The 14,143-nt window shown below is 40.3% G+C and overlaps 1 protein-coding gene across 1 annotated transcript in view; it reads right to left on the reverse strand.

Moving 5' to 3' along the window:
• The window catches only part of AFG2A (AFG2 AAA ATPase homolog A), a 191,193-nt gene that overhangs the window by 143,956 nt on the left and 33,094 nt on the right, over window positions 1-14,143 (reverse strand). Inside the window, exons 11-12 of the mRNA XM_083833773.1 lie at window positions 4,296-4,349; window positions 3,813-3,892 (exon numbers count right to left, since the gene is read on the reverse strand). Coding sequence (XP_083689899.1) covers window positions 3,813-3,892; window positions 4,296-4,349 — 134 coding nt within the window. The remainder of the gene's footprint in view (window positions 1-3,812; window positions 3,893-4,295; window positions 4,350-14,143) is intronic.

Below are 14,143 nucleotides of genomic sequence, written 5' to 3' on the forward strand. Positions count from 1 at the left end.
AGAAGTACAGTTGCCATACTACAGAAGAGAAGCTGCCATTCTTTATAGCTTCACCTAGAAGCCTGTGTGCCTCAAAAATTCAGATGGCAAATATTTTAACACCTGAAGTGAAAACAGTACCTCTTTCAGACATTTTGAGCATTTTAATTTGTGGCTTCGGAATGTAGCCATGCCCCCACTCCACTGTACCCCATCATACATGATAACAGACATCCCTGGAAGAGCATCACCATATTGTAGTTTCAGTGGGTTGGTACCAAAGCCCTCTGACTTTGTCATTTCTACCTTCACTCCAAAAAAGGTTAGTATTGTTCATCTACCAACTTGTTTTGGCCTTCACTAATCAAATGCAAGGTACTGATCTTTGTCCCTTGTCCTTTATTTTCCACCTTGGAAAACTGTATTTAGCAGTATCACATCTGCCTACATTTCCCATCTTACATTACAAAGATTTGCAGTTAAAGAGGAATTTTTTTTTTTTGCTTCTGAAAAACAAGAAAAGGAACAAACACGTCCATTGCCCAAAAATCCTAAAAATCCTACTTGTATAAACAATGTCCCATTTCCAAAGCACATAGATTTCTTAAGCTCAGCAAACAGACTGTCTGTGCTGCATTTACACAGAGCCATGTTCATTCATCACTTTCAAGTCTAATTACCAAGCCATTTCCCTCTTGGCAACCTCTAATGGCCAGAAGAATTAGGTTTTACATGGTCAGGATAGCAAGGAATAACAAATACCCATAATTCTTCGCAGCTGTGCAATTTGTTAAGAGTCTCGAGCTCTGAGCGGGGAAGGGATTACTGAGAGGCAAACATTCCTCCCCGTGTGCTGCTGTATCTGGACCAGCCCTGCGAGTCTCCCTTCAGCACAGTCTCTCCTCCAAAGAGTTGTAACATCAGCTTGCAAAAGTAAGGAAAAAAAAAGTCGTCACCAGCTCATGGAACCTATCACTAGTTACAGCCACAGGAAAAATTTACAGGACAGTGGAAAAGATTTCGTGCATCATGTAGCTCACCTCTCCCAGCACAAGACTGCTCCTCGCCGCACGTTAACCCATGAAACGTCAGTTTTGTTTGAAGCATGTCAAGTGGTAGGTTGCTGAGCTTCTCCCATAGGACCAATTCACAGTGAAAGAGAATTCACCATCTGAACTCTTCCTAATTTTCAGAGGTTTTTCCTGTCTTAATGTAATCATTTTTCCTACTCTAAATTCATTGCGTACCTCTACTTTCTCCCCATTTTTTCATCAGTAGGTTTATCATTTCTTCTTTAGAATCAGTTACAGTAAATGTCTTCCTTTTTCCTCACTGTTGGTCCATTCTCTTTAAGCTTCCTCTAATACCTCTACGTAAACCAGAGTGAAAAATCTTCCGAGAGGTCTTGGATATATTAGGTAGAGTGTTAGATGTTGTATTAAAATTAAGGAATTATGGCTTGGGACTGAAAAACAAGTAAGACACTGTGGCAGATCTGAATGCACCTACAGTGTTTGCAATGGCTTGTGCAGTGACAGAGACTCTGCCACATGATGCAAAAGAGACATTGCACATCATGGTGCAAACAAGAAGATTCCTCAGCTTTCTTGATCTACCTGATATTAATTTGCATCTGCTGATGAGATGGAATTGTTTAGTGATCTCTATAGAGGGTTGGGAGCAAAACGTTTATGTTTTAAACCCACAAGCTTTAGTCAAATCTAAACAAGTAATAATGGGTTAATGAATATTTGGCAAAGTGCTCTGAAGAGTATAAGCAATTACTCAATGTTATTCCACATCTGTATATCAGATCTGAACCGTGCATACAACTACTCCCACAGCTTAACAGTTTATGCTTTTCTGTATCTCTGGACACATCCTGTGAGGATCAGGAGAGGGTACCTACCCAGGAAGTTCTGGGATGCAGTGCATTTTCTGCACAAGACCCACAGCCCACAGAATCCTAAGTAGGATTTAAACTAAGAGGTAATACTTTTCCAAAGTTGTATCCCAGTTTTTCACTGCCAAGATGGAGAAAACCAATTCAACCAACAGAGGGAACAGGGAGACAATATAAACAGGTGTTTCCTTGAAAACTTCAGTATGGTTAGTAATAGTACAGGAAATGGATCTCCAGAGGCCACAAATCGTTAGCATCTCTAATGCATTTGCAAATTCCTACTGTGCAAAGTCAGCCTGTAAAAAAAGGCCATTTCTAATAAGTGCCTTGTCTGGTTTCCTACACCATTTAATTTCAGATGAATTTTATGAGAACTCTGCTACATATTTTACCTCCCATCTGGTTCAGATTTGACAATGAAATATTTGTGTGTCCCACCCTGTTCTTTTTAAAGCTCCAAAACCAGATGTCTCCAGTGCAACATGACTGCAGCAGGTCATACCACATTCTTCAGCAAGCTGTGCCAGGCCTACTACCCCCCACAGACAGTTCCAGGTAAGGTAAAATTGGGTTATTTACCCCCTAAAAGAATAAAACAAATAAACAAGCTCAATGCCTTTAGGGCATGGGGTGAAAAGGCTGATTAAAACATACTATGTCTTAATTCTTCCAGAAGGTTTTATCTTGATGAAGCAGTGTTTCTGAAAACTAAACACATGAGCATTGCAGCAGAGGGAATTTTTTTTCCTATTGGCTTGATTCCAGCACACATTTTTGCAACTTCTCTATTGTGAAAAGCAGGCAGGTGTTTCAGTGAATACCACAGGGTGGCTAGCGTTTCTAGGAAGTTTACCAATGTCACAGTTGCATACACTGCATATGAGAAGGATGCTGATGGGGACGTCTTATATCAGCTTTTGCAGTTTCGACAGAGAATGTTTTCATTTTCTTAGTAGTTTCACAGGGCAGCTCTATGCTACACAAGACGACATCTCCTTTTAAGTAAACAATTCTAGTTGCTGAACCATCAGAATGACTGATGTCTTTAACCCATTTTTGCAGATACAAATGGCCCCTTCACAATACAAACGGATCTGTGTGGATGCCAAGGTAGCTTCTTTTCCAGAAACATGATGGAAAACTGATGCTCCTTTAAACTAGATAAATACTTTCTACATGCATGTATGTCATAGTTCTTCATGCAAATCAAACAAAACAGAAAAAAATACGTAGTTGTTCACCAGAAAAAGTATTTTATGAAAAAAGTGTCCCCCAAGAAAGACTACTTCCATAGCTTGTCAAATCTTAAATGCCACAGCAGCAAATAAAACCTGCTATAATACTGCCTCAGACAAAAGCTTAACACCTCTCATAATCAACAAAAAGCAGGATATTGTAAGAAGACTGTTAGCTGCTTGCACAAGAATCCCATTTTAAGGTAACACATAAAAGGACATAAGCGCTCCTAATTTTTTTCATGAAGTTTTTCCCTGTCTAGCAAAATGCTTCAATGTAAGTTTAAATTTAAGCATACGAGTAGTCTCTTTGGAAATCCCAGAGTTATATAGCATATGATCATTTGCTTTGCTTGATGGAGGCACTATATTAGGACAGTGCAACAACCCTGGGAAAAGAAAGGAGTTAGTTACTGGAAAGAAACGCAAGTTAAAACCACAAAAAAGAGCCAAAGGGCATGAGAACCAGTAGAATCCTTCCTGCTAATGACATGAGAAAGGATGAACTCCACCAACTTACCTGTTTATGCCAAGTGAAATATGCTTATACTTAAGTCACAAATGTTACTCTTCTGCATGTGGAATGAATTTATTTAATAAAATAATTCTAGAAAGACAATATACTTGTGATTGCACAATGTACAAGTAAATTATCAGAGAATAATGTCTGTGATTTTTGTAGCAGGATTACTTACCTTCCCCTTTCAACTGCCAACGCATCTATTTCATCAAAGAAAAGAATTGAAGGAGACACCGCTCTGGCTTTCCTAAAGATCTAGAAAAACAACAATGAAGCACTCAGTTTTAAGGCGCTGAATTTTTTTTTTTTTACATACTGCTATCACCCCCTGCACACCTCAAAAGCTACAGAACAACAAAGAACAGACATAAGCTTTGTGGTCATTTGTTTTAAAAACAGATCTTTTATTAGCTATTCCTGATCCTGCATAACACAGGCTTATAGTGAAAATTGCTACAGGATCCCTAATTTGATGGGCATCACTAGGCCAGTGCAGCATTAAGTTAAACAGCACAAAGATCCCTTCTGGTTATTGTTTGGTCATTTAAAAAACTTAAATCAAAAGATTTTTTTGCAAAATTTAAAGATAACCTTATAAGCACAGAAGAATTTGAACGCCAAGAAAAGTGAACATCATGTATAGCTTGCACTTTCTCACCTCTCTCACTGCTCGTTCAGACTCACCAACATATTTATTCATCAGCTCAGGTCCCTGTAAAATAAAGAAAAAAACGTTTTAAATACATATTATATTTACATCCCAAATGACTGTCAAAATCTGCTAGTGTCACCTTACTGATAAACTTACAAGGAATTTTGACAATTTGCCACTTGCAAAAGTCTTACTTGTGCATTTTTCAGCTTACCTTCCACCTATACCAAGTTTTCTTCCATTTATAGCACAGCACATGCAAGTAACTATGCCTGTAGGTTAATCCTCTTACTATAATGCTTACCTAGTACTTTAATGAGAAACAGCATTAATCAAAAAAATAAACACTTGGGGGTTCTCAGGAGTTGTTGGATCAGCAACAGCAACAAGGGGGCTGCAAGTCAGCCAAAAAGATGATTTACAGAAAAGCATTTACTTGTACACTCAACATGCATCCTACCTAGCCAAGCACTGAAGCAGTGACTTAAAACCACGTTTAACAGCACTTTTTTGAATCAGACAGCCTGCAGGTCCAGAGAGGAGCAGCTGCCATAGCTGCACACCTGAAACCCATCTATGAGGCACTCCATTCCCAGCGAGAAAGCTGTTCAGTGTCTTCACTGATTTGCATTCCTCCTCCTCTCTGCCAAGCACAATTATTAGTGCCAGCTGCTGCGGTGCCTGTTTATACTCACAGCCCTGTCCACCAGGAAAAGACCGGAGACCACAGGGTCAGTGCTGAAGTCTTGAGCAAGTACTTACAATTACAAAAAGCAAAACAATGGAGAATTCTCAGAGCATTTTCTGTTTTGCTGTATCCCGTAGGACAGGCTGCTAAAATAACGCTTCTTAATGAGGCTAAGATTCTCATGGGATTGGTAATGACTCATTGACTTCAGCCTGGTTTGCATCAACATTGACCTACAGCCATGACCAGTGATGATTATCCACTGCCCTGAACAAAACGAGCCAGTGGCTTTGGTCTGTTTTCCAGGGAACAGGTGCCCTCATAATTTCACCAGCAGAAACAACATCCTTCACAGCTGGAAAACTGCACAACCTTCCTGTGCTTCAGTGCTATGAGCACCTTCGGGCAATGCTCTGCTCTGAGCAGTAAGGCAGCGTCAAACAGCAGTTATGCTGGAACCAGGAATGTGTGGCAGACATATACCAGCAGTGACAGAGCTTCTGGCGCAACCCCTCTTCCAGCAGGACCACCTGGTCTTTGTACCCAGGTGGGCAGAACACAGATTCTTTACTCCGAAAATGTAGCACACTGGTTTTTTTGCAGCCTCCCCTCTCCACTCTCATTTTCAACCTTGCAGTAAGTTGGCGCACTGACTTTATCCTGACACTGGCACCACTGGAAGGCACCTCTGCAAATGTTTGGGAATAGATATATACTGTAATAAGAAAAGCATAAGTTATGTGGTATCAGCAAAGCATACTGGCTAGGCCACATTATTATTTTTTATTTTATTTTATTTTTTAGTGTTGGCCGTTACCATAGGGCCAGGTGAGATACAGCAGCAGCCAGCTGTAGCATACCATACAGGTAAAGCCAACTGTGTAAGGGCTGAAGAAGAGTACCGTATGCCTTGCCAGTAGGAAACAGAAATGATACAAGTGCTGCTACCTTCCACATCCATCCTTAAAACAACTGCTGCAGTAGCTAAAGTTAAAATGTCACCAGTAGGCTTTCAACAACTTCAAAGTCTACTGGACGCCTGCATAGAAACAGAACTGTTCAGATACATAACTCAGGAAAGAAGAAGAAAAGGAAAAAAACAAGGTAAGAAGGTGAGAGAGTAATGCAAGGCCTTTTCTTATATTCACCGTGAACATCAAAGATGAGGAGCAAGCAGCCGTTTGTGCAGAACAGGCTTGTAGCCTCGAATAGACAGCATCCAGCTGCCCTGGGCCCTTGCCATTCATCATGTTCATTGCAGATGAGAAATGTGATAGAGTGGGCCCAGCAACTGCCGAAGTAACAAGACAGCAGCTTTCACTTTCTGTCTAGCTTTTTGTCAAACCTCTGCAGATTCTACCCATGATTACAGATTTCTCCTACTACCTTTTTCTTGGAGCTTCTCTCTCATGCCCTTATTCCCACAAACTGTCTTCATCCACATCAGTATTCTCATGGAAGCCAACATCATATACATCAGAGCCAACAGTGTACTCCTCTAGTATGACAAACAACATCAAATAGTCTGACATTTTCTCTTCTTTTGTCTGAGCAAAAAATACTTAAAACCAAAACTACTCCCTTTGTGCTTTAAGGTACAATATAATTTCAGATGCATGGAGTTTTATTTTTAATTACGCATTAAAATATGATCAAGGCAACATCAAAGCAATACGTACTGTTTAAAATGTTTCCAAAGAGAATTATTTTGAATGCATGGTTTTGCTGTAAGCTTTAACATGAAGTTTTTCTCTATTTTTCTCTTCATTAAGCAGCAACTCCGGGTGAAAGACCACTATGTATTAATGACCTGTGCCTCCCTATGGAGAATTTTCATCAAAGTTGATTTGAAGAAGGTCTCATAGTTTACCACTCACCAACAATACCAGAACTGTCGTTCAGAAACATGTCTTTTATTACAAGCAGCTTGGAACTCCTATTATACACGGCAATAAAAGGAAAAGACTCCAAAGTGAAAGAAAGAGCACACCAAAGAAGAGGAATTGGTATACGTTTCATCAAATGCAAACACTTAAAACCACAACACAAAAACTAGAAACGTTCAAAGAAGCTGGATGTAGGAACTGAACTGGGTTAGCTCTGGTCCAAGCCAAGCTGAACGTCTGCCTTACCCTGTGTGAAAACAGGTTGTCCTTTAGCTGAGATTGCTGGCCGCTCTTCCCAGAGATCAGTCTGTACACCAAGCAGCCCAGTTGCCATCACCAAGCTGCTGGCTGACAGCTAAGCACTGCTTCCAATTTTCTGAAAGTTCACCTTCTCTTTTCAGGAAACTCGTTTAGAAGTTGGAGACCATTCAAGAAATGCCAGGAGATTTTTTATTATTATTATTTTTCAATGCTTTTCTATTGCTTTAAAAAAATCAAATGACATGAACCGCACTTATTCAGCAAATTGACAGTTGGTGAAACATCATTTTTGGCCTGGAGGTGACCATAATGATTCCTTTAAAAGCTGTTTACAGCTGTTGATATACTGACCTAGAGGTGCTACTAACAAATGGTACAGTTTAATGATGCATAGCTCTGCTCTCTTCTGCAAGAAGGAATCCTCCGTATGAAAGGATGTGAAGAAATAAAACCTGTTCCTTCTGGTCATTTGCACAGTGACTCCAAAACCAGCAAAAGATTTGGAGGAGGAAATTGGCAGAAGTAGCTGTAGCTTAGCCATGCATATAAGCATACCATTTGTGAGCTACAACCCAGAGAAATAGTATAAAATCTGCCAATTCAGGCACGCTGCATACTGCTGAGTTTTGTTTATTCAGCCTCAAAATAGAGAGAGTAGTTTCCATGCATGCTCTGTTGAAAGACTATCCCATCCTCCTTTATAAGATGCATTCCCCTTCTGTCATGACACCTCCCACGTGTTTATCTTCTGGACTGGGTGTTGATTTTTCTCTTATATTGGTAACCCTTTTTATATATATAAATTGGTAACCCTTTTTATATATTATAATATATAAATATATATTTATATATATAAAAGAAAAACATCCTTACATTTTAAATATGATCAGAATACACTCTTGAAAGACTAACTGCTCAAAAGATAAAACCTCTGCACACAGGCTGCAACACGAGATAAGCTTATGTACACACTGTTATGACAGAAGTTCTCAGTATTTTTAAACTGCAAGGGCAACATCTGGTATCCCTGAAGTTAAAGAGTATCAGAGAGTATCAGTAATTTTTCTAATCAGTGCTTAAAGCCACTTGGGGATTTTTTCCACCTGAAAATACTAGGGTAATGCCTTTCAACTGATAAGAAACTTAATCAGTGACTTTCCTCTCTGTTTTTTTTTAACCTGTTGTGACAATCAGGTAAGTTATGTAGTTATGCTTGTAGAAATTATTAAACAGACATTAAAATATCAGTTGAATAATTTATGTTTAATTTCAAATTAAGTATATAGAAACAGAGCTCTGCACAGTGAACCTCAAAAAAAAATAAAGCTTCATGTCAAAGCAGTTCTCAACTGCTTAAAATGCACACCTAGGGCAAGGTTTATTTGCCCACATGCAGACATCTGCATCTGAGTTAGACATTCACACTAACTGATTTGGACAGACAGACATCTACCTTGCAGATGCGATCCACATCACTCTGATGTGCTAATTTCTCAGCCTGCCAGAGTAGCGCCGACAGCCAGCTCAGATGAGCAAAGCGTGATCCCAGCCACCAGCAGTACAGCCTTCATGGAGTTAGATGCAACATTGCAGCTTCCCCCTCCCCAGTTTCATGATGATGCAAGTGAGATGACCTACTGTCACATCAGCAACTCATTTGGAAGAATTCAGAAATTAGTTATCTTGGTTAAGCTGCATTTTAGACAAACATTTAGTAATAAAATGCAGTATATTTGCTTGCTAAGAATAAAGCCTCCTTCTTCTCTTTAATGCTGTTTAATGACTTAAACTGCATCGCTCAGACTCTCAGCAGCCTGTAAACCCCAGGCTCAGCGCACTCACCGTTTTAATCACTTCCTCTCCCTCTGCCCTGCATACCAAAGGACCTTAAAAAAACTTGTTGGCACCTGTCTGTGTTTTAAAAACTTCAAATTAGACAGGTGCTTGTGGGCTCAAAATATCTCTGGGAATAGGCTGGCAAAAAATTGTGAACTGTGGTCCTTGCAATTAAGTTTCTAACAGCAGCGCCATCAAACTCCTAAGGCACTTTCCTTTATCGACTTGTTTGCCTTCTGTCTTGACCAGCAAACTTTAGCAACAACCTGTCTGGGCTTCTTCATGTAACAGCAAAGCCAGGATTTGTAGTGTGCAGTGAACTGACAGGAAACACTGAATAAAATTCATGGCACATTTGGAGAGGGCCCTGTTGGGCACAGCCGCCATGATGATTTGTCAGGACTCGGCGTGGGCACCGGCACCGCGGTATCAAGTCAGAGGAGAAATTGTGTCGCGGCAGAGTTGAAACAGACCCAACAGCACCCCATCCCACCCACCCCAAAGGCCCCTTTGCAAGTCACTCATGTCCAACACAGATTTTCAGCGCCCCTTCCTATTCAGCACCGCATTTTCCTACAGCGCCAGCCCTCAGGCCCAAAGGCCGCCATCCACTACTCTGTTTAGGACCAGGCTTGTTACCAGGAGGGCACCATCCACGTGGGATCAACAGCAATACAGTGAAAAAAAGGCAGGAAATCAGCCGTCCGTGCTGCAAAACATACCCAGAGCCATACTTCACTGCTCCAGCAGCGCCCGATCCCATGACTGCCATTTTGCCACATCCCGACTGCTGACAAACCAGGCAACTTCAAGAGGGGGAAGCTACATTCATTAATCTTGCAAGGTAATTGAGAAGGGAGAAGGAAACTGAGATGGGAGATTATTTCCAAATCATTTTCTGTCTGCACGTTCACTGTTGGAAAGCTTAGGGTAAGAATGGAGGAACGCCTTATTTTCAGCTGAGTAAAACATGCAGATAGCCTGAGCATCAACAGTGTTCATAAAGTATCTCCAATCGCTCTCCCTTGTGAAAAATGTTAAATATTAGAGCATTTTCAAAATATGTTGTCTCATTGTGTGCTAATTAACTAGCATGTTGCTGTAAATGTGTTACTACACAAATATAAATATATGCAAATAAAATTTGCAAATGTTATCGAACGTTTGCCAGTTTCCCATAAAACCACAACGCTTCTTCCTTTTTAATCTTATACACATCTCTCAGCCAGTCACAACCACCCAGCTTTCTTATTTCATGCTTCTGCTCGCAGAAATCCCTGTCAGAAGGCTAAACTATCTTCCCAAAATTCAGTGACAGTTCTTCACAAAGCAAAGCAGGCAGCCTTTCCAAGCCTCATTAATCTGTTTTAACTGCCCCAGCCAAGAGCTGAAGGGAGAAGCAGAGGAAACTTCAATTGGAAAATATTTTGACGTAATTGACCCAGATGACAAACTAAACTTAAGCACATGTCAAGCACGGGGAGTGGTACAAAAGCATCTGCAGGGTGATACAGGAAGTTAAATCAAGCCAAGGTGAAGTCAGAGCTCCGAGAAGAGTGTATATTTTTGTAATTACTGCTAATTGAAGAAAAGAAAAGATGCCTTCGGCCCAAACTCTTAAGTAACGGAAAGTAAAATGCTGGGAATAATTTCTAACCTTTTTATTTTTGTCTATCACAGTTGGAGCTCCTAACAAACACAACTAATACTTTAGAGCAGTACAGTACATATCACTTGCTTGCTGTTAACATCCTTAAATGTTACTTACCACCATGTTTTGTTTTGTTGTTGTTTTTTTTAAATATTGCTTTCATGTTTACAACAATTATTGTGCCTCACTTATAGAGCTGAATTCCAAGAGATTTAACTTTTGGAAATCTTAATTTTCTGTATGTCTAAGCTGTTTTTCTGTCAGTATCACTAAATGAGTTTTTGCTTTAGTTTTGTCTTGAAAGAGCAAAATATTAAGAAGCACTGAGCAGCAAGAGGAAAAATGATGCTCCTAAAACCATTACAAACATATACAAGTTGCATAATTTTTCTTGGTATTTATTTTGTAAACTCGGGTAATCTGCTTGTTGGACAGAAAGCAGAACTCAAAATCCTTTGTTGATACAACCCTGAGCAAAAGCCTCCTGATATTAGCAGAAAGTCTCCCTCTGACTAAGTACAAGGTAATGCCGGATACCATCACCAACAAATATCCCTTCTAGTACACTGCATCTTGGGCAACAAAAGGGGCAAAAGGATTTTCCAATCCCCATGGCCCTTTTGGGACTGGCAGCCAAAGAACAGCTTGTACCTGGCTGATGGAATTTATCTGGGTAGGTGCTGCAGCGGTGCCTCATCAGCCTTACAATATAAGAGCAAGCTTCAGGTTAATACAAAAAAGTACAATGGCATTGTTGTTAGTAAAGTTAATCACATAAATATCATAACAACGGAGAGAAAAAAAAAATAATCAGAAATTGTCTCTCTGCAAGTTGTCTCCCAGAAGGCTTACAGAAAATCCATGAAGAAATGTAATATTCATTAGATTCTTATCACAACATAATGATATAGGATTTCCTAAAAATAAAAAAATCCAAGAGGTCAGCCATAGCAAAATCTAAACAAACAAAGATGCAAGACAAATGCTGATAAAATTATCATCATTGTTTCCCAATCTATGGAATACAGCAAGATATGGAAGTTTCCTCCCCAAAATACTCTTACAGTGTCACCTTAAAATCCCAGATCTAATCAACATACTTCTCTAAAAAGCAGCCAGCTATAGCTGACCCTAAGTGCAGGAACTGTCAAAAAGTACAGAGAGAGAATCACCAAGTAAACAGTGAAATGAAGCAGAAAAATCAGAGAAGCAATGCAGTAATATTCAATTTCAGAAAATTAGATCACATCTAAAGCAAAAATGTCACATGTAGTTATATATAACAAAGAGGTGTCATCAGCCTGGCAGAAGTTGAAAATCACATCCCCCATCCTATTAATATTTATTGGTCTAATATCTGCGTACAATTTTATTTTCCCGTTGGTGAAAGACACAAACTACATCTCTGAGGAAAATTACAAGCTTTTGGGCCTGCACAAGAGGAGCATGAAGAAGGACAAGAGTGCATGGACAGCTGATATGAATAAGAATTCAGTCAGATCAGAAATTGTCAATAAGTTAAGAGTGATGTTCAACCACCAAAGAATGAAAAAATTATCTTAGTTCACTCCTTCATCCAGTCTCCTATTTGCTTATCTCCATGACTGCAAAACACCACAAACTCCCAAGAAGTTGAGAACAATTCAGCTGTCTTTTGATAACAGATTTTGGGGAAAAAAGTATCAAGATGATCACTAAACCCCTGGAAAAGCCTCAGTGCTATGAGAGATATAGACAAAGGGGTGATAGGAAGGAACAGAATGAGCCATCTCCTGCAAAGCAGTTGAAAACCTCCCTCCCAATAAATTTAGCAGATATGCTGTAAGGGAGACAAAGAACGACAGTCCAGTAAAGGAATAAAAATACATGATTCCCCTTAGGAATTATATGCAAGATTGCTTTGTAAAAACAAACAAGCAAAACAACCGCTTTTCTCTGGAAAAGCGAAAGGTCACCGATCTTGATGAAAATACAGCTATAAAAAGGTTTTGGCCAGATATCAAAGAGCATGTTTACAAAAGGGCACGTTCATTGTAATACTAACCATTCAAACTTCACAATAGATTTTAGGAGAGAACAGGATGCAACGTCAAACATCTGTTATCACATTATTTTCTTCGTCTCCTCTGCCCAGAAATTACATCTAGACTTTGCCTATCTCCCAGACTGGGTTAGAGAGAAGTCAGACGCACGCTGTTTGACCACGTCTCATATGGCATTGTGACAGCCATCTGCTCCTAAGACATATGGAAACATCACGTTTTAGGAGATTACAGACATGCCAGACAAAGTACCTTATTTAACAGGGGCAGCTGGCCAAGCTGGAGAGACATTGCACAGACACATCTGGACAAGGAGCGCAAAGCCCTCCCGGAGCCAGGGGGATGCCAGCTGCACCCCAGTGGCACAACCAGTCGAGGTGAGCGCTGTCACCCCTTCTGGAAAGGGACGGACTTACTGTGTCCACATAGCTTAAACGTGGTGTGCATAGTGGGGCCACCTTCCAAAAAAATCACTGAACCAAGTAAGCAGTTCCCTCTCAGGTTTCAGACACAGGGGAGAGAGGTGGCATCCAGCCATGGACTCAGACCCATCGCCAGAGCAAAGCCTCCTGCCCACATCGTGTCCCTGCCACGGACCAAGAACCTGGGCCCCCTGAGCTATACTGCGAGAGCACACATGTCCTACTGGCTGTATGGCAGACACTTTTCATCAGGATTGCTTATTTAGGGCAGGACCGACTGGAAGGAAAATGCAGGTCTGAAAAGTAAATTATCACAAACAGGCTTCCATTTCAAAGAGCCTGATATCAGTTCCAGAGATGGATATTTGAGACACAATGCAGAGAAAGGGAAAATTAACAGAACCGCTAGCTAGGAAGAAAAATTCTCTCTCTCTCTCAAAATCATATTCATCTATTTTGGATTTATTGCAGGAATACATGCAGTGGAAATGAATTCATGCCTGTTGTGCTTTAAGAAGTGCTACAGACAATGATGTTTAACACATTTAGTACATGATGAATGTTCCCTTTTCTGTCCAGGAAGCAAACGTGAAGTTAGGGAAAGTGGGCTGTGTTCCCTTCCTGGAGTCAACATATCCAAGGCTGGATACACTCCAGAGATGTGCCTCTTAGAACATCTGTACATTGAATATTCGACCAGCTCCAGGCCTAGGGATTTAAGCCGACAGGGAATAAAAGGCACTTTCCCCGAGCCAGCCCTTTCTGATGCAGCTCATCAGGGATGGGGGTTTGCACCCTAAAGAAACGCTGCATTGCTGTATAAAAGTATTTCATATCAGTGCACCTTCCCAATCTTTTATGTATGGATGATACAGCTGCATCAGCTATTTTCAGCGATTAAGTTAGACTGATGAATAGTGCCAACATAGTGCCAACACTTAGTTGTAACTGTTTTTTTTGGTGGTGTTTTTTTTTTTTGTTGTTGTTTATTTTGTTTGGTTTTGGTTTTTGTTTTTCAGATCAAGACTTTTATTTCCTCCCCTTTCAGCCCTCAGTGCTTTGGGCAAA

Source organism: Anser anser, assembly GCF_964211835.1.
Source record: "Anser anser genome assembly, chromosome: 4".
Lineage (NCBI taxonomy): Eukaryota > Metazoa > Chordata > Aves > Anseriformes > Anatidae > Anser > Anser anser.